This window comes from Dermacentor andersoni, chromosome 4 (genome assembly GCF_023375885.2).
Source record: "Dermacentor andersoni chromosome 4, qqDerAnde1_hic_scaffold, whole genome shotgun sequence".
NCBI lineage: Eukaryota > Metazoa > Arthropoda > Arachnida > Ixodida > Ixodidae > Dermacentor > Dermacentor andersoni.
In genome coordinates, this window is record NC_092817.1 from 58,711,807 (window position 1) to 58,733,609 (window position 21,803).

Below are 21,803 nucleotides of genomic sequence, written 5' to 3' on the forward strand. Positions count from 1 at the left end.
CGAGGTAGACAACCTCGGCCTGTGCTAACTGGCACTTGGGAGCCTTGACTGTCAATCCCGCATCGCGCAGGCGGGTTAGCACTGCCCGCAAGTGCGCCATATGCTCAGGCCAGGATGCGGAGAATATCGCTACGTCGTCTAGATACGGTAAAGCGAATTCTTGCTGTCCCCGCAACACTTTATCCATGAGGCTTGAAAAGCAGTATGGCGCGTTCTTCAAACCAAAACTCAAAACTGTAGGACGGAATGTCCCCATTGGTGAAATGAATGCCGCATACCTACTAGCCTCTTCTGTAAGTGGAACCTGCCAATAACTCCTGACAAGATCTAGGGTGGAAATAAACTGAGCGCTACTCACTCTCTCAAGGCGCTCCTCGATGTTAGGGATCGGATAAATTTGATCCTTAGTGATGGAATTAAGCCTGCGGTAGTCGACGCAAGGACGAGGTTCCTTGCCCGGTACCTCAACTAAAATCAAAGGGGAGGTATAATCACTCTCACCTGCTTCAATAACACCGAGCTGTAGCATTTTCTTTACCTCAGCCTCCATAATATCGCTCTGGCGGGGTGACACCCGGTACGCCTTGGATCGTACTGGCTCTGGGGAGGTAAGTTCTATGTCATGAGTAAGGACAGAAGTCCTACCAGGCCTCTAAGAGAACAGACCTTGAAACTCTTGTAAGAGCTGGTGTAGTTCGGTTTTCTGCTCAGGCGACAGCGATGCTTTACTTATTAAGTCACTAATGACTTGATCGGTGTCTTTCCTGTTCGTCACTGAGCCTAGTCCCGGAAGCTCGACCGGAAGCTCTTCTAACTTTCCCGCATCGGGAATTTCCTCTCCAGTATCTGGTGCCTTTAACGCTACAGGCTCAATTTTATTCAGTTCGGGCGTGCTCTGAATACCAGCTTGCTGCGCCTCTGACCCTTTCTCATCGTTCAACAACGTCGGCCCCGCAACTACCGCCTTTGCAGCGAGCTCCCGAACCTTCGATCTGGTTAAGGCCTGAACGCTAGCCTCACCAAACAAAAGCCCCTTCTCGCGCAGGAGGTGATCGAACCTGTTCGAAAATAAGTACGGGTACTGGGGGGGCAGCATAGATGACACTGCGGCCTCCGTCTCAAGTGCTCCGAAAGGTCCTTCAATAAGCACTTTTGCTACCGGCAGACACACGCTATGAGCTTCCACTGCTTGCTTGATCCATGCGCACTCGCCCGTGAACATATCGGGTTCTACGTAAGAGGGGTGAACTACATCCATTGTAGCTGCGGAATCGCGAAGCACTCGGCACTCTTTCCCGTTCACGAGGAGGTCTCGCATGTAAGGCTCGAGAAGCTTCATGTTCTCGTCAGTGCTGCATAAAGACAAAAACACGACTTTTGTTTTTGTTTCTGGACACTGCGCCGAAAAGTGACCCGGCTTCTGGCACGTATAACAAACGCGCGCTTGCCTCGTCTCGAACCGCTTTCTGCGTTCGGCTTCGGTTGCCGCCGTCTCCTTACGTTCGGTCGGACTGCTTTCACTCGCATCCGCACTACGGGTATCCCCCTTTGCTCTCATGGGTGTGAACTTCGGCCTCTCAAACTTGGAGCCAAATTCACCCTTTTGACCGTCCTTAGCTCCGCGAGCCCGACGCGTCACAAACTCCTCGGCTAGCTCAGCGGCTCGAGCCACCGTACTAACGTCTGGCCTATCCAAGACCCAGTACCGCACGTTCTCAGGTAATCGACTATAAAACTGTTCTAGCCCGAAACACTGCAGAACTTTCTCGTGGTCACCAAACGCTTTCTCTTCTTTGAGCCACTCCTGCATGTTTGACATAAGCCTGTAGGCAAACTCTGTATATGACTCACTTTTGCCTTTCTCATTTTCCCGAAACTTCCGACGGAACGCCTCCGCTGACAGCCGGTACTTTTTTAGCAGACTCGATTTCACTTTGTCGAAATCCTCTGCCTCCTCTCTCTCCAAGCGAGCGACTACGTCGGCCGCCTCGCCGGGTAGCAAAGTGAGCAAGCGCTGTGGCCACGTTTCCCGAGAGAACCCCTGCTTCTCGCACGTTCGCTCAAAGTTAACCAGGAACAAACCAATGTCCTCTCCAAGCTTAAACGGCCGCATCAGGTCAGTCATTTTGAACAATACTCGTTCTCCTGCACCGTGTGCCTGACTTCCATTACGAGCGCGTTCCATCTCTAACTCGAGACGCTTCATTTCCAAAGCGTGTTCACGCTCTTCTTTTTCTTTCTGTTCTATAAGTTCGCGCTCATGTCTTTTTGCCCGCTCCTCAATGGTCTCAAGGCAATCCGACAGCTCGTCATCCTCAGCTTCTAACTCAAGAATAGCCCTTAGCAGTTCTGGTTTTCTGAGTTTGTCTGAGACATCCAGACCCAACTCTCTTGCAAGCTCCAGCAATATCGGTTTGCGCAACGACTTCAAATCCATGGCTGCTCTGAATGCTGCTTTCTCTACTGCCTACTATTGTCTTGCCGCAAACTAACCCGGCAGCAACGACAACCACAATTACCAGCTCTGTTTCTAACACTAACAAAAGCCTGGCAAAACTCAGAAGAAGAAAGTCCCGCACTCACCAAACCTCGCAGCCAAGACTTCAGCGCAGTCGTTCCGCTGCAGGCAACCAGTCATCACACAGGGCTCGTTGCACTGCTCCCGGATGGTCGTTGTGCTGCTCAGCATACATTCAACCGCATCTCTTTGCTGCTGGCCTCCGTTGTCGCGATCCCACCGCTGCCACCAGTTGTTGGGGTCTCGGTGCTGACGCCCGTTATTGCAAATGGGTCGCAAGCCCCAAGGGTAGCGTTGGCCTGGCGGCCTGGGGCACTGGAAGCATCCGAAGGTCCCGGCAAAGCAAGAGAAGACTGGTAACAGAACAACTTGTTTATTCTAACATAGCAAGAGAGCGGCTGGTCAGGTCGACTGAAGTGGAGAGACGGGAGAGCACGTAACTCAACAGAACAAATCGGAGCCTCTCTCCTGGCGTCCGGGGGCAGCTGCTCTTATACTCTCGGCGTCGCGGGCCAGAAGGAAGGTCACGGGATGAGCCCACGCTACGGCGGAGCATGAGCCCACGCGACGGCGCGCACGGTCGAGCCGAGAGACATGTTGAGCCGAGTGTAGTGACGCATCGCCAACCCGCCGACGGACAGACCTCCTGGCACCTCACTTGGGGAGCTCCGCTCCCCGGCTGCCGCGTTTTGACAAGCGTGGGCACACACACACACACGCACGCACGAAGACACGTGGCACTGAAACACGCCTGGACACGCTTGGCGGGGAGGCGTTGCGGCGGCGTCGAACGGGCCAAAATGTCCGCCGCTTTGAACGAAGCCCCGGCGTCCGTTGCATCCGCGCCGGCATTACCGCGCGTTGTAGGCGAAACGTAACAGTGCCAAACCTACACTCTACCACATCACCTGGGAGTGCGAACGCAACAAAGCATTCCACAAACACGAACACCCGAGTGCGGAGCAATGGGAGAGTCGGCTTACCAGCAGCGAGCTCACGGCCCAAAGGGCCCTAGTGCAGCACGCGAGCGATGCAGCACGACTCAGTGGAGCCTTGGAATAGGGGCCCACCCTTGCTGAAGAGGAGTCTCAAGTCGCCAGCGCCAAGAAGATGAAGACGACGGAGACCTCGTAACAGCGAAACTCTTGAAAGACTCAAAAGTTTTCACTCACTCACTCACTTTACTTTTCTCATTCTATTTAATATCTTTTTTTTATTCAGTGGAGTTCATTTGAACCACTTCAGTGGAAGAGAATGAGTTCCTAAAGCATTTATTACCTACAGGAAAATCTGGTGCTAGTGTATTTTGATTTCCGCTGCATTGTTTTTTCCCAGCATTGAGTACAAGAATTATTGTGGCTTTTATAGTTGATTATTCTGCACTTTCAACCCAGATGTAAATGATTTTTTCAATAGAAAAGCCATAACCCATTGCTAAAATGCTGAAGCTCTTTCTATGTTATACTCATGCACACAATATCATTCGTCCTCAGAAACATTACGTATAACTTATACAGTAGGTACTGTAGAGCTGTGAAGTGGTGAGTGCCTGTGCACAGACCCTTGTCATCTGTGTTTATGCAAGTGCTCACTAGGGATGGTACTGTCACTAGGGTTTCTTGAGATTGTGGCATGAAGGAATGGCAGAATCTTAAAACTTGTACCCTTCTGATTGAAATTAAGGCAAAAATTCATTCCTTTCAAGTGACAAATAAATGGAAAGCTTGCCAAACGGAGGCTGACACACAAGTTGGTACACAAAATTGCAAGGTGTCAGTGCAATACCTGCACTTGCCATCATTTTAATAGTGTTTAATGACTGATGTGAGAGTGGTAGTGTCAATGTGGTCCCTTGTTCATGTGAACAAAGAATCTGTAGGAGTTCCCAAACATAATTTTTTGAATTTTTTTACATAGTCGGTGACTGCATTTTATTCTGCCTAACATGTTTCCTGACCAGACATAATTCCGTCAAACCCTCGACAACAATGTATCCCATGTTTACATCATTTTCATAGAATAGCTCTGTTCTCAGTAAAAGAGTACTTGTTTCACTTGTATTGTCATTTTTGTTGGGTCTTAATTTGTATGCTGTTAAGTTTGAAAAAGTGACGCTTGAGGGCTCGAAATCTCTAGGAATAAAGGACGCAGTAGGCACAGTGCAGTGCAAACACATGAAGGGCATTTATTGCACTTCATAAAAGAATGCCAGCTCGCCGAACTACACAAGAAATGGAACATGCTGAGAAATCGAGGAGGTTTGATTTGCCACGCAAGAATATTAAGTGAATAAGATTCATCCTCATACAATACCGATGCTTAAGTCAGTCGTGGGTGTGGTCTCGCAAATGGAAGCGCATTCAAGCAATCAGGAAGCTATCCATGAGTCAGTCCCACAGTTCTTATTGACAAGAGTGCAGTCAGTCTGCACACACTGTCCCCAGCCAAAAAGGAGGAGGCTAGATGGTTGTTCTTGCGCCTGAGTATTCCTGCCTTCAGGTGGCACTAGTATCGGAACACTAATGCCATCTCAGGTACTGTGATGTAACTATAACTTACTCCAGGGAACCCGGATGCGGGGGCTTCGGATGCCAGGAAACAAGAGCCATAAGGGGAACGCATTAGGCCCTTAGGGGATGCGAGAGAGTCGAGTGTTCCTGCACACTTCAGCCTTTTTCAACCAAAATAACTGTATACCACATTAGCTTGACTCTGTGTTTTCTGCCCTTAGTGTCACTTCTAGGGCTGTCTGCTGTATTTGGATTATAAAATACAATTAAGGCAGAGATACATAGGTTGCTGAAATATGGGTTTCCATGCTTGTGTGCCCAACAGGCGAGCATGGAGAGCGCCTGCTCAGGCTGCAGTGGCACGCTCTCAGCACCTTCTCGGTTCCTGCTGTCGGCTATCGGTCTCCTGTCGGGAGAGCATGAGAGCCGAAGTCTCAGCCTACTGCTGGGCTCTGGAGTGCTGGCACATTTGCAGACCCTGCTTCGTGCATTGGGTGAGGGTCGTCCCTCCTTTTTTTGCTTCTTGTGTTTCGTGATGAGATGGCTTTGACAATTCATTATCACCATCTTAATCTCTAAAGGTGAATTCCACTAGTCAACATGGAGCAGATATTGTTTTTTCGACTGTGGAATGTTTTTCAGTTGTTGATGCATAGTGAGTTGATATCTTCTATTGGTCGTTTCGAATCAACAGATTCAACAGCAGATCGCTCTCTCTTACTTTATCGTAGAAGCACGGATGGATCTGTAAGCTTCAATATGTTGTATCACTTTTGCCAGCTGCATATGACAAAGTCCACTGGGATTTATTGCTACGCGCATTACAGAGCATTTTGTTTTCTTCTGGCAGATTTCAGAAACAGAATCACTTTAGTGTGCATGCAACAATGTGCCACATACACATGGTACTATATGCAATATCTGAGCATGATGCAAGCACTCTTTTGAAGATTCAGGCTGCTCCTTCAATCCAGCCAGTGTAAATTACCTTGAAGCATTTTCTGTTTAACTGTGCCTTTGGTAGCGTTCTTGTAGAGTAAATGTAGGCTTCACAAAGTTGCCCGCCTCATTATATCCTTAGTAATATTATGCAAATATTTAGGAAAATATGGTATGTAAGCTCCCACAGGCTTTGTAAATAATTGCGTCCAGTGAAATGGCATCTTACCGACAAGCAGTATTGTCACCACATGCCACACACTTTGCAGGCCCCAGGCCAACACGTACGCCTCACGAGAAGAATGTGAGCCTCTGTGCTGTCTTGGAAGACACTATACGAAAGCCTCAGCCTCCTGTGCCAGCTCCGAGTGGCCTGGAACTAGCTGCCATGATGAAAATTGGCACCAGGGTGGTTCGTGGCGTCGACTGGAAATGGGGAGACCAGGTAAAGTGAGATAGGAGATATGCATGAGATTAGGAGGAGAAAAATGTTGACAGTCACTTTAGCGTATGCTAAAGAGAATGAAGATGAAAGGCTGCTCGATCATGAGACATTCATTAAATTACTTGACATTCTCATTTGAATGCATTGCTACTTCGTATTACTTGTGTTCTCCTACCAAAGGTGGTGGGTTCGAGTGCCTTAATTAACCCTATCTTGTTTTACTGTGCCTTAATTAACTTTGCCATAATTAACACCAAAAGCCGTGGGTTTGACTAACACAAAAGGTTCTGGGTTCCAATGGCTTAATTAACTATATCTTAATTGAATGTATTGATTAACTTTGTCCTAATTAACACAAATGGTTGTGGGTTTGACTCCCACCAAAGTTTGTGCGTTCGAGTGCCTTAATTAACTATATCTTCATTAATTGTTCTTTAATTGGCTTAACACCAAAGGTCGGTGGTTCGACCACCACTAATGGCCGTAGGTTCGATTCCCATAAGCTTTAGTGCAATTGAATTTTGGTGCCTGTGTGCCTAAATTATATCTACCCTAATAATTGTACCCTAATTTACACTGCCCTAATTAACATCAATAATCTGGGGTCCAGCTTCCACCAAAAGTTGTGGGTTCGAGCGCCCTAATGAACCCTATCTTAGTTATATTTGCCTTCATCAACACCAAAGTCCGTGGGCTTGACTCTCACCAATGTTTGTGGGTTTCGGTTTTGGGGACACGCAATTTTGGTGCCCATAATGCCTCACAACGGGTTTTTCGACCCATGAGCCATCTAAGGCACCGGTTAGATAACCGTTAGACCATTATAGTTACAGAATGGGTACCAAGAGAAGGGAAATGCAGTCGAGGACGGCAGAAATGTAGGTGGAGCGGTGAAATTAAAAAATTTGCGAGCACTAGTTGGAATCGGTTGGCACAGGACAGGGGTAATTGGAGATCGCAGGGAGAGGCCTTCGTTCTGCAGTGGACATAAAACAGGCTGATGACAATGATGATGATGATGACAAGCATCTGCACATTTGTGTGTTGTTTTAGATGCACATATTTTTATTCATCTTGTTATTGCCATTCTGTAATAATCAGGCATAATATAACCGGCCCAGAAATTTTGTAATGATTTACACTGAACTGTGGTTTAAGTCACTTGTAGCAAGGTATGTTAAGCAGATAATATGGTTATATCAAAATTGCCTTGTTTGAGTTTTAAACATACAACTATACATTTTCTGACTGGTCTCCTCGGCTATTCTGTTTGTGCAGGAGTGTTCTAAAATATGATTGCATTATAAGATCAGCCGCTTATGTTGTTAAGACTGCGGCCACTAGACTTAGCCTTCAGTTTCAATTTACAGAAGTCCACACACTTCTTCCGCTAACATTTTGCTGAGTGGTTCTGTAAGCACACCAGCTTGTTTGGCTGAATGCGACATTATAGTAAAGGTTATGAAGCTCTGCTCGATCACCCTACAAAAGCAATGGCATTGAAGCTCCCTTGCCTAACTTGTGAGATGAAAAAAAAATGAAGTCTTCTAAAAAATATGAGACGATGATTGAAAGAAAAGGAAGGAAGGACATGTAGCAGAGTACTCATTGTTCCACGTAAAGGACGAGCAAAATTTTTAATAAACCATGCATTTGTGAAAAGGCTTTGTCATCAATAGAACTTCTTTTTTATTTATCAATTGTTGGGACTTTTTTTTTTGCAACGACAATTATTTGAATGAATTTACATTAGGGGTGTGCAAATATCCAGTATCACCAAATTGAATAACAAACACGTGAATAATTTGATCCACGAATCGAGTGTCTACTATTTGATTTTTCAATGTTCAATATATTCAGTATAGCGAGTCATGCAGTGCCATATGTCGTGTGTACTGCGGAGCGCCTCGTACTTGATGCCACCCAAGCAAATGTTTTGCTTTCTTTTCGGCACAAAATAAGCTCTGAGGGCGCTGCGGACGGGCCACGCCAGCTGGCACGGTAGCGGACTTTGTCATTGTGAACGCTCACGCCCGACGTAGGTGTGGTGTGGGGATCACGCATGCAATGTCGACCGGGGCCACCATTGTCAGTACAATGTTCGTCCATGTCAACCAGACCGATTGAAATGATAACGCTACACGGACAGAAGGAACAGTATCGAAAGCAATGTATATTTCGTGACGTGGGAAAGCATGTGTGCAGGTTGGGCGGATTAGCTGCTGATAAGCACACAAATCGTGTAGGATACACGGCAATGAACATTACACTACTTCCACAGCAACCAATCTAACCTGCCAGCATGATTTCGGGACTGATTACTGGTTAGCCACCCGTACGAACATATTAGCGGCAAGCATTCTGTGATGGCTTGCGGCCCATTACCACATCGGCCAACGGTAGGGTAGCGAGCATCACAAACTTGTGGTTACCCTCCAGATTTCAGATTCTTCAACAGGTCGCAAATCATGCCAGACAAATGGCACAGACAGTGCCTGCTCTTTACCATCGGCTTTGGTAGCCTTCTCTTGAAAAGGCGGCTGGCTTGCCTCCACCGGCGCTTTGCTTGCACTTCCCGTTCTCGATCCTCGGCCTTAGCGGCTGCCCTCCGCTGGTGCTTTGCTTGCGCTTCTCACTCTCGAAGCTCGGGATTTGCGTGATGTCGGCGCTGCCACTCTCGTGCGAGCTCACGCTGCCGCTGCCGCTTGCGTTGTGTGGAATCCATGGGGCAAAAGGGCGCATGCCAGCAAAGCACCTGCTCCTATACCCCTCTCCTCCTCCCTCTCCTCCTCCATCTCTTAGCGCGCGCTCTGATTGGTCCGCTCCCATCCCAGCAGGGCCCCGCTCCTACCCTTGGTGCGCCCTCTGGTTCGACTTAGGAAAGCGCTGTTAAAAATATTTTTCAGACCTTTATGTACTAGAACTAGAACTGAGCTGTAATCATTGCTGGCATACTAATGGTGGTGTTCTCTTTAATATTAAAGATTAGACCGTATTGGATATCTTATATCTATGAACCTATGTTACTGATAGCTTGCTGCATTCTCGTTATGAAATGTTAGGAAACTTCAGAGCAATTGCAGCACCGTATTTTCTTTCCCAACATTTGTAACCATTAAATTTTGTGAAAAGTTTTCTGATGCTTGATATTCGATTCGGTATTCGGCTTTTTTTTTTATTTGTCGAAATCAAATATCTTGTATTCACACACCCCTAATCTATATGCGAATCATGTGCAGTGCAATGCGCACTGTAACATTTACAGAAGTTTGCTGATGCACATTTTTTGCCCCCCCATAGGATGGGCCTCCTCCTGGAGAAGGCCGTGTGATTGGTGAACTCGGTGAAGATGGCTGGATTCGAGTGCAGTGGGACAATGGCTCCACCAATTCTTATCGCATGGGCAAGGAAGGAAAATATGATCTCAAGTTGGCTGAACTTCCTCCGCAGCCTGAAGTAGAATCAAGTTCAGATTCAGAAGATGAGGATGGTACGTTTTTGCTGAAAGTGGATATCTAGTGTTTTGTCAATTTCTTTTTAAAGCAGAGCTTTCCTGCAAATCACTCTGCGATTTGGCATGTCATTGTCATGATGGTCATCGTCGTATGTCTGGCCGAGTAAAAGCTGTCGCTACTCTAGCTACAAGAACTTCTCGCCTTGTGATGCCGTGTGCGCTTCCACCAATGAGAATGGAGAGTTCAATCACATCATGCGAAGCTTGGCTCCCTGCAACACCACCACATGATTGTTGCCCTCTACGCATTACGGACAGCAGAACCCACCGCTTGCATCTTCAGTATCGTGGACATTTTGCTGCTGTGCAGACATGCCATGCTACTTCACCGCGCCATGTTGTTTGTGTAGGTGCCCTCGCATCAGCAGTGGCACAGGCTTTTGCCATCACATCGCATTTTTGCTCATGATGAGCGTACTGTGCAGTTTCAGCTGACGGCATTTCTTGTGCTGTGGCTATCATCGCACACTGCCAGGAATGCTATCAGCTGTCTACTTTGATGCGTCTGGGGCCGTAAATGCTAACTCGTGAAAGTGATAGGATCATCAAAAGTGATCACTTGAGAATATTGCCCGTTTATAAAACTTGCCTTTGCTCTGCAAAATATGCCACTGCGGCCAATGAATATTGCAGGTAAGCTATCGGATGTGTTCATCGCCAAAATCTGGTGCATGTTTGTCTTGCTGGCACATCAAACCTTTGCTTACACTCATTCCCACAGTGCGTGGGATCTGCGTGATTTTTTTTTCTTAAGATCTATTCTTGGAAATCTGGTTACTCAGCAAGGATTAACTACAGTCGCTGACTGATTTTTCGGACTCCAAAAATTCGGACATGCTCGATTATTCAGTCTGCTTCGCTGCACCGTCATTCTCCCCATAGACCATAATGTGTAACATCTGCCGAAAGTTCGGACACCTTGCAACCTCTCGTCTTATTTTTCGGACACTCCTTGAGCCAACTCGATCGAAAGCACCACGCACCGACTCTGACCAGTGCATGGTTCGATTTGCCGAACGCCATTTTTGTTTTGAACCGAGCCTCCTTTCTGCCCCACGAAGTGGCGTTACTGCAAATCCCCGCTCATCATCATCATTTCTGCCTGGTTCGTGGCTACAGCAGTTCCGGTCTCAGCTTAGTAAGCCATGTCAAGACAATCCAGCAGCTGATTTGTTTGTTTCTTCGTGCACGACGCTTTGAGTACGCCACATTTTTCATTTGTGCGACTGGTATCGGCGTGACGGCGTGGTGATGTTTGCTTTGTGTGCTGTGTCGAGGTTGTGGTGATGCAACATGGCATACGGAAACATAGCGTAAAGTGTCTAATGGCACCGACAGTGCCCGCGCAGACTTTGCTGGGGAATGCCGGCAAGTGGGTGCCGGGAGTCTAGGATTTGTCGCCTTCCAATGTGCACCCTACTGATGCCGAAAGTGTTCTGCCAAGACCTGTGCAGTGGTTCTGGACACCGTCTCATTTGACAGTTTCACAGGTGCTCGCGCTGCTGTACTGACATGCGCAGAACTCGATGACGGCGAGATCATTCGTCAGGTTTCTGCTGCACCGCCAGACGATGACTCCGAGTCGGAAGATGACGCACCATGTGCTACACTGCCGTCGCATGTGGAATGTGCACGAGCAGTGACTGTGCTTTCAGCCACCTATTGTGACCATACGACCCTCTCCGAGATTCAGGCTTATTTGATTGCGCGTAAACGGAACAGCGTGCAATGGCGCATTCACGATTTCTTCAAGCCTACTGCCGAGCCCGAATAAGTGCGTGGAAATAAAGGATTTCTTTTTTCTTTTTTTTTCTTAATCTGCTTTTTCGGACACCTGTTTATTCGGACATTTCCACAGTCCCTGTGAGTTCCGAATAAACGGTCGGCGACTGTATATGTGCGCACGTTGCTCTTACTCTCATAACCAACAGAACAAAAGTTGCAGAACATAGAGTGTACATATGTAACTGATGATTTCTTACAAATTGGTAAGTATGAGCACATTGAGCATGTCAGTGTTCTCCACATTAAATAGGCTAAGAGCCGATATTTAATGCAACAGAAAGCTTACCATCCACAGGGCACAATACCTCATTGGCAGCACGAAAAACACCATAAATTTTTTTTAATCTCTGGTCATGTTTGCATTTATACAGGGTGTCCCATCTAATTTTAGCCAGAGTTTAAAAATATACCAATGCACTCTAAGGCAGTGCAACCAAATGCATGTTGCTGAGTATTGTATGGAGTAAGCCACACTATTTTTTATTCTGCTTAATTGCATAATTAGTCAAGATTAATTAACGAACTTCTGAAGCAGTAAAGTTAGGCAAAAAATTTCAATGAGAAAGTTGTAGAGCGCTTTGCCATATGTCCGATTAAACAGTTCTTAATGTTCTATCTATTAGGTATTAGTGTTTTTCCGCTTACTGCAAATGCCCGCGAAATATGAGAAAATAGCATGTAACATGCCCACTTGCGCGTCATGATTGCAGTGCTCCCAAACATTTCTCATACAAACAAACATAGCATCTAGCAGAGTGTGCTGCTGCTTAAAAGGCAACAGGGCAGTGACGCAGGTGTTGGTTTACACCACCGATGGACTTCTCTCGCGGTGGTTCGTGATAGCGATAAGCAGGCACAGTGGCACTACACCCAGCTAAATGCTATGTTCGTTTGTACACAGAGCATTTGGGAGTGCTGAAATCGCGGCGCGCAAGCGGGCATGTCACATGGTATTTATTTTTTATTTCGCAGGCATTTCCAGTAAGCAGAAAAACACTAATGCCTAATAGAAAGTTAGAAACTGTCTCAGCGGATGTTTTGCAAAGTGCTCTACAACTTTCTAATTGGAATTTTTTTACCTAACTTCATTGCTTTCGAAGTTGGTAAATATAATTTTGACTAATTATCCAGTTAAGCAGTATGCAAAGAATTGTGTGACTTACTCCATACAATAGTCAGCAACATGCATTTGGTTGCGTCGCCTCAGAATGCATCGGCATATTTTTTAACTCTGGCTAAAGTTAGCTGGGACACCCTGTATATATATATATATTTTGTAAGCACTATTAACATACTTCGTCGTTTTCATTTGTACATAGCCATCATCATCTTCCCTGTTCTTCTTCGCGCATGAGCTGGGGCGTTGCCTTTTTTGGGAATAAACAGCGCCGGACAACTTGGTCAGTCTCGATATTATATATATATATATATAAATATATATATGTTGTCTTATGCTGTAAACAGCATTGTGTTCAGTAGTGTTTGCATACTCTCATAAGAGATAAGCTAGAATGAGTGCCACTCCTACGTTTCAAGTAATCATTGTGTGGCTTATGCCTTTAGAACTGTTCAATAATTTTTACAATAACTGATGTGCACTTTTGTAACAACTTTTTGAACTACACTTTATGCTTTGCCTCTTTTCTATCTAAGCCATGTATATTAAAAAACGAAAGAATACTTTTGCACGAGTGTGCAAAAGTGTTCCTCTGGCACTGCTGAAATTCGTTCATGGCAGAACAAATTGGTGGCATCTTGTCTCTCACAAAGAGACCACAAAACACCAGGAAGCTGAACTGCGATGGCACTTGCTGAATGACAGCATGTACAAGTGCAAAAGCACTTCTACAGTCCACCTTGCATCAAGGGCTACCGCTGTTGTGGTTACATGCCTATTTAAGAGTAGAATCCTTTGTTGAACTGCCAATGTTGTGTTATACTCTATCAGTATAAAGCTCCATATTTTAGTTTGCACCGAAGTCCCATAACAAGTTTTGGTTAGTGTTTAGTCCTTTCAATGTAACGATTGAATTTATTTGATGCCCGAATGGACATAAGTGGGGAAAGAATCTGAGCTTATTTAGTTGTTGGTAGTCTCGCAATGCAAATTTTCTATGGCTGTCAACTCATAGAAATATGCACTTAATGGGTGTTTTAATGTTTTCTTTTCTGGAGCATTTGCTTTAGCCATACATAGAATATTGGGGTTCTTTACTGCCACTTATCAAGTTGCAGCACTGGCCTATCTTGTTGCCTGAGTCCCATCATTGCCATTCTTCCAGCCACAACCACAGTACCAGCGGCACAGCACCCATCGGTGTTGCTCCAGCAGGGCTGCTACACACTTCTTCGAGCTTTGTGTGTGTCGCTGGGCCTCCACTCCAGCTCTGTTCACCCCAAAGCCATTGCAGTCATGTCTGGGCTCCTCAGATCCATTATTGCTTCAGGTCAGCGTGGCAGTCATGGTAAGTGCCCCGGCCACTAGCGAACTTTGGTAATTAAAAGGAAGTGTGAGAAGCATTATGAAATTTACTATGGTTAAACCATTAATGTCCACAGCTGTAAATCTAGTAGTGTGGTTTCTGGAACAGTCTGAAGTCTCTGAACTCAAGCTTTTTGAGTGTCATGTAACCCTGTTTGTTATGTCAACAATGCAAATTATGCAGTGCCATTCGCATAAAAAGTTGAAGTTGGTCATCCTTTCTGTGCTTCATTTAACGCGCTGTCAAACTGCTTGGTTGTGCTTGGCATGCTAATAAGGGATGGACACAGATCAGTGCCTTCTTTTATAGGTGTGGTTCACTCGTCGTCATCCTCCTCAGTGGTAGTTTCAAGTGCGCCTCAATGGATGCTTGTGGAACAGCACCATGAGTGGGCCACCCTAGGTTTTTTGCGTGGGGTGTGCGCCACCCCAGCCCTTTGCCAGGCTCTCAGCTCTCCACCATGGGTCACTCTACTTCTGAACGTGGCTTCTGGACCCTGTAGTAGGCCTCCCAGTGAACTCCCACTAGCCATCCCATCGGTGCTACCTACACAGGTACTGCAGCAGGAGGATTGATTGATTGATGTTTTTCGTTTATTCATTTATTCATATGTACAATCGCTGACTGGGAATTTGGACTTGGATGTGTTCCATATAAAAGTCTTAGTATTTAGAAGTCCGAAATAATGTATTCTTCATAAAATAAATGTCTTTATTCTGCAAGCGACCAAAAAAGCTTGTCAACGCATTGCTGCACAGACATATGCTTGTGTGTGACCTTGTCAGTGCATACTTCAACAGTGCTGTCACTATAGATAGACAAAAGTATGGTCAATTCATGTGCCAAATCTCAATCATTTGGCAACAGATTTTGACATCATTCCAGCAGCCGAATAATGATTGCAGGTTTATTTGAAACACTCGGTGTCTAACACTTCCCCTGCCTTATCGCCACTCTCACTGGCCCTGATAACGATAACGAGGGTGGAGTTGGCACAATATGAAGCTGTCTGATGATCACAACCAACAAAAATCTATAACAGCAGACAACGAAGTCACCCGAGAGCATGTTGCTATTTAACACGTAAAGGAATAAGCACCGGATGTGCACAACAAATTGGACGAACCAAAAATGCAACCTTTACTACTTAACAGTTGACTTAGCTTGCCTTGTCCTGTGATTTGGGCACAGTCATCGACTATTGGATCAACTAGGCTATTTTCAGTTTAACGGATGCGCCAGCAGCATACTGAAACGAAAACATAGCTCCTTCTGCTTGTCTCTGTGGCTGAATTTGCACATGGTCATGCAGGCGAAGTTTGAATTATCGAAGGGCACGCTTAAAATTTTGGTCGCCCTTGTATTTTATGTATATGGGGCAACTGCTGGCACCAGAATGGTGGCCATATGATGAAGCATGTTCGAAAATCGCTCGGGGACTGTATAAACACTTATACTATCCATGCTTCCCTACCCTGCCAAAACTCACCCTGTCCAGTCTAAAACCGCAGCATTGCATATATAGTACAACGGTTGATGTAATGAACAGCCTTTATTTCATATGGCTCAACCTTGTCAAGGTTTACTGAAATCTTGAAAAATAGTTTGTACACTTAACAATGAGTTGCAGCAGTGGGCTTCTAAAATGATTAAATTTTGAAAATGCTTGACTATTTGCTGTGTCTACAGCTTTGAATTTAATAGGAAATGGAGGGTTTAATTAAAATATTTGTGTTTGTCTTTTTTTTTTTCATGAGTGCCTAGAAATCCAAACAATGTCGAAGGTTTGAAGCAAGAAATTCAATTTCACTTGGAAGAGCTTTGGTAAAATGATAGAGTACAATAGACATAAGTGCATTTGCTAGATGGAGAACAACAGTACTTGCAATACCTGTGCAGTCCACTTCTTTCTGACCTGTCTTTTGCTCTTTCTCTATTACTGTCCAAAGTTTCCACACTAATACAGAAGGCCTTTGCATATGTGATTATAACAGTGTTACAATATTTCATGTTCTAGATTCAAGCTCTTCGGGTTCTAAGAACACTACTTCTCTCTTGGACGTCTGATGACTACAGCAAGTTGAGGTTTTCTTTTGTGCAAGCATTGTTTGCCCTTCTTGGCAAAGTCCTGGTTTCCTGCAGTTACGACCCAACATTACATGCTACAGGTTAGTACATGCTACAGTGGCCGTTAATTGTTTAAACATTTCTCTAATTTTGCTTGTTTGCATGTGTTTGTCATCATTTTCTAGATCTCTCGTGGAAGGGCAAGAAGAGTGCCCGTGCCCGGGTTCTTCTCACAGCCTCTCATACAAGCACAGTTGCCGAAGAGTGCATCTCGCTTCTCCGTGAGCTGCACGCCGTGTCAACCTGGAATGAGCCAATCAACAAGCATCTGCAGCTGGACTTGAAGAACATTTTTACTGAAAGCACCAGTACACCTACTGCTGCCGAGGTATGTCCGTGTGCTTACAGAGGGTGCATGCTGTGCAGGTAATTTCCATTATTCTGAGGGCAGCAAATGCGACTGACAACGATTGTGTCAAACAGATGCAATGCATATGCTCAGATAGCGGTAAAAAAAAAAAAAAAAAGACTTGCACGTTTATGGGAGCTTAAGCGATGTGATAGCTTGTGGCATTGCCTTATTTTTACATGTGCAGTTTGTGCCAATAATAAGATAAATATAACACAAAACTGGGTGGGGGGGGGGGGGGGATCGTGAAACTGGAATTTTGTGTTTATGTGTGCATTCACAGCAATGTGCTTGTTGTTGTCTTGAAGCCACTCCTAGAGGCAAAACTTTCTCATGAATGTGCTTCTTTGTGAAGCTTGATCGGGCTTCAAGATTGTAAAAACATATATGTGTATATATTGTTTCTTGGTTGTTGCTTTGTGGCAACAGCAGTTCCAGGATTTGCAGTTGGTCAGACGAGTCATGCTCGTAGTTTTGTTTTCTTTCTTAGGAAAGTGAAATTGGGGTGATGGTTATGTGTAGGAGCCAATTATACATGCAAAAGTGCAGTAGTTGTGTTTAGTTATTTGTAATGTTAAGGTTATTGACTTCCGGAGCTAACGGCTGGTGATGTCATGTTGTGCACAGTCGTGAAAAAGGTAAGCAGCCCTCTGCACAATACCACTGCAGGCAAATTATTAAGCCAGATTTTTTTAAGCCAGTATGGGCCAGCAAGGCCAATTTCCAAGACCTGGGGGTGCGTGTGTGTTCCGTTTGCTGTAAGATATGCAGCATGTCATATGGAATTGCCCGACGACAGTGTAGCTGCGATATGCTAGACTGGGCATTTAGTGCCTCTAATTAGCTTTGTTAGACAGAGCATTATTCTGGGTGTATTTTGTAATTCAAAACTTGTCAATTTGTACTCTTGGCTGCACAGAAATAACATGAGAAGTACTATACCCCCTCAATATGTTGTGCTCGACCCTTCCACCTTTGTTTCACCAGACTGCAGATGCTCTTCTCCTGGAGAAGTCCAGCTCCCTTGCTGCCCTGACAGTGCTTGGAGGTGTGGACCGTCGAGTGCGCCTTGGAGGCACCATCAACTTTATTGAGCACCCACACGACAAAGGGACTGTAGCTGGCATATCACTGCGGGGCAAGCTACTTGTGCACTGCCACACGCGAAACAGTCTGGTCAAGCACTCCCTGGACCAGCTGGCTCCTGTGAGTCATTATTTAGAGCTCTACTTTTGGGCCTCCATATGTTGTCAGTTGCTGACAGTTATCCCTGATGCTGAACATGTAGTCAGCAGACAGGTTGGAAAAGACTTTTCAGGTTGCGAAAATTATGGAAGGATGTGCTGTTTGTGCTGCAAAGAAAGAAAAAAAGCTTGTAAACTTGCAAAATAATAGACTGTAACGTACTTCTGTCATAAATTTTATCATACTAAGTTATGCGGTGAGTTAAGAGCTTAATAATTTAACCTTAATGTGCCTGCATAAATTGTATATAAATGTTTGTTCCCAGCAAGCATATATGAGTTCATGTGATTCGGGAAATATATTTTATTACACTGTGTTGAAGGACAGACGCAATTCCATCTCAATATATTAGTCAACCAGCCTTCTTTTTAGGTCACATGGAAGCAAAATAAGAACTGTGTTTATTTTTATTTTTAAACATAGTTTATTTGTTTATAATGTAAAACCCTGTGCAAGATTTTTGTTGTATACGATAAAAATTCTTCACCTAACGTGATGGGTGGCTTGACAGCTGTAAGGTAGAAATAAATATTTCTCTATATATGATTAATAAAAACACTTCGGTCTTTGTTTATGTGGGACCAAAATGCATTTGAAGCTGTTTTAACACTTTGGTGCCCATAGGACATGGATTGACCTGCCAAATCTGAAAACATGAAAGTTGCACAGTCATTTACAGCATTCGAGGTTAACCTGTTATATGTACAGCTTCTAAGCTTGCATTACTTTCTAGTGTTGCAATGCAATGTTCAATACGCTTATTAACATTGCTTACCACATATTGAGTGCTTACCATATATTGAGTATTGAGCATTTAGCTCCACTGAATTTCCTGAAGTACAATATTCTTATTGTTATAATTATTGTTATTGTTATATGTTATGGACTAACTAAATCAGAAGCTGTATTTATATACAGCACTTTCATAAGGCACGGCATTAAACAGATGTGCTTTTTAATAAGGCATATTTTCGTTACCTTTGACAATAACATGCAACTTGTATACTACACATAGAGAGCTTACTGTCCAGAATTTCCAAAAGCTGCATCGTATAATTTAGTCTTTCACTAATAAAGCCATAATGTTAGTGCTTAAAATGAAAATATTTGTTATGGAAGAAATATGTGTTAAGCATGACCTGCAGTGCTTAGAGCATTTATGCTGCAACTACTTAGAGCATTTATACGAAGCACAGCAGTTTGGACTGCAGGACATCTATAAACTAATTTGATTGGAAAATGCATTGAGCAGACAAAAAAGTGTTAGACACCCTGATTTGTTTGGAATATATTTGTTATTTTATTTCACTTTATGCCTATTATTTCTCATGACACTGCATGCAATGTATAATAACGAGTATTTCATGGCTGCATCCGTCTACATTAACTTACTGCATCGTTATAGTGTTACACTTCTCTGCACAACATTCAAGAAGAAGAGCACAAGCTTGGGGCAAAGACGACGCTTCACTGACTGGCCTGCTGTGGACTTGTCTGTGACGCGTCGTCTTCTTGACACATTCCTATTGTGGCCAGTGTTCTTCCAAGATCTATCCAAATAGGTCGCGAAGCTTCGGGTGAAAAGCGGTTCAGAATAAATTGTGACTGACATTAGCAAGAGTGGTTATAGGAGCAGCGATTGAAGCTCGACTATGTTTGGAGGGAACAAACATTGGGCAAGAAAAGAGCATTTTTTTAATTAAAGCAAGACACAGTTAGATTAATTCAATGAAAATAAATTTCCAAATCAATTTTGTATATGCATGACAAGTAAAGAAAAAAACTCTAGTTTATGATTATCAATAAATACCTTTCTTCAGTGCCCATCATGGGGCGTTGATTCCGCTATCACTTGAAATTCAATGCCGCTCTTGAAGTGTGCAGAAATGCGCACTCGTATAAAGTTCACATGTTACAGTATGCCCCCTTCAGACATTGTGCTGTTTAGCTTGTCCACGTTTGTGTGAACTTGGGGACACAGGTGGCTTCATCATTTCTTAACATGTTCAGTCAAAAGTAGTGAGTTACAACCTCCAAATAATTGTTTACTTTAGTTGTGTTCGTGTGACTGCATGGGCCAACGGGCTTGGCATCTGACAATAGGCCTTGACCAGCACTCCACCCCTAAAGCTTTCGTCGGCCTATGAAAGAAAGTATGTTCTGTGCAGGGGGTGCAATTTTGAAACCCGTAAGGCTGACCTGTTCCTGCATTACTTTCCACGCTGAGAGCTCGAAACACCCATCAAGGGCATTTTGTTCTTAACGAATATGGCATCACATTATTTTTTCTTCTGCCAGAAGTGTTCCCTCGTCACACAGATGGCGCTAAGCCCCATGAACCTCCGATAAACCGCCATGTTTTGAACGTATAGGCTTCTATGGAAGCTTCGCTACCAGTTATATTTACCTTGGTTCTTCCATCAGCAACTCGTACAGCACAGGGTCCCGCAGGTGTCAGGACATTAGCGAGCTGTCTGCAAAGCTGGTCGCTTATCACAGAAATGTGCGCACCGGTATCAATTGGAGCACTTACAATATAAATATAAACTACCGCAAATAGTAGGTGACATATATTATACCACATATAGATGTTGAAAAAGCTAATTTCTCAGGTATTGTATGTCATTTGATGCGATGTCATAAGTGAATTGCACAACGCTTGTACTGGAGCATTGGTAGCACAAATCTGACCACCATTGTGTTTCAGCTGCTTGTACAATAATGCCCTTCTCTTTGCAGGCCGAGGAAAATCTCTTCCAGCTGCAGAAACTACCTCTGAATGACGGCATGCTTACCACGTGGTCCACTCTTCTCAGTCGAGCAGTCACTGTCTTGCCCAAGCTAACCACTGATCTCCTGCACCAGTTTCCCACTACTGGCGAAGGTATATTGACAAGTATTATTAACTTGTGGCATTTTCCACTTCAGGCTGAGCAAAGACAACATTATATATTCAGCCTAAATCTGTTCTAAGTTTAGTTATCGAACAAATCAAAGTACCCTATGGTCTGCATTTCAATTCTTGAATGAAAGTGGTTTTCCTCTAACATAAAATTGACTTCCCTATTGTAGATGACACCATTCTAAATGTGCACCAGATATACATTTTGTGTTGTTGCCCCTTTTTGCTGTCTTGAGTGAAGCCAAGAAACACCCTTTTCTTGCTTTTGTTACCACCATTGGGACTGGTAGTTTTGTTACCACCAGTGGTCGCTGCAGCATACATCACATCAATAAAAACATCAGTACAGCTTCATGTATTGCTGTTGGAGTGCTAAATTCTGTTACTGTATTGTAAGCAACGAAAGATGAAAGCCTCATGCAAATTAGCTGTAGCCTTTCCGATTTCAGAGCCTTTGACAGTTTGCAGTGATGCCGAACTCGACGATGAAAAGGCACCTGCTCCTTACCATCAGCGCCAACTGTGGTCAACCTGCCCAGCCCCAATGATGGCTATGTGTGGAGTGGTGATTAAGTCGCATGATGAGCAGTCTGCGGTTTAGCCTGTCATATAGACTAGCCTTGAAATAACCTACCTGCCCTAAAGATTGACAGGAAAGCTTTCCTGTAATTTGGAGGAAAACTGGAAAGCAACATGTTCTATGCACTAAAAGATTGGCATAAAACACAGGTCCATTATTAAACTGAGATGCTCATTGGTATTGTGCACAACATAACATCACTAATTCTTTAGCTTCATAGGGAAAGAAGTGTTTGATTCTATTCAACATTCTACTGATAATAAAATATTTTCCAGACTTTGATACATTAGAGCGGAGCTGTAATCAGTGCTGGCACACTAATTTGGAGTTACCTTTAGTAAGGGTAGACCATACTGTATCTTTATCATGATTTCTATGTACCTAAGTTACTGATAGCTTGCTACAT

At 44.4% G+C, this 21,803-nt stretch overlaps 1 protein-coding gene across 8 annotated transcripts in view; it reads left to right on the top strand.

Annotated features, from left to right (window-relative positions):
• The window catches only part of HERC2 (E3 ubiquitin-protein ligase HERC2), a 180,132-nt gene that overhangs the window by 83,693 nt on the left and 74,636 nt on the right, over positions 1-21,803 (top strand). For all 8 annotated transcript variants that reach the window (XM_055073822.2, XM_055073825.2, XM_055073824.2 and 5 more), the window contains 9 exons: positions 5,354-5,522; positions 6,237-6,412; positions 9,713-9,902; positions 13,994-14,176; positions 14,504-14,748; positions 16,212-16,362; positions 16,447-16,649; positions 17,658-17,876; positions 20,655-20,799. In XM_055073822.2, the coding sequence (XP_054929797.1) occupies positions 5,354-5,522; positions 6,237-6,412; positions 9,713-9,902; positions 13,994-14,176; positions 14,504-14,748; positions 16,212-16,362; positions 16,447-16,649; positions 17,658-17,876; positions 20,655-20,799 (1,681 nt within the window). The remainder of the gene's footprint in view (positions 1-5,353; positions 5,523-6,236; positions 6,413-9,712; positions 9,903-13,993; positions 14,177-14,503; positions 14,749-16,211; positions 16,363-16,446; positions 16,650-17,657; positions 17,877-20,654; positions 20,800-21,803) is intronic.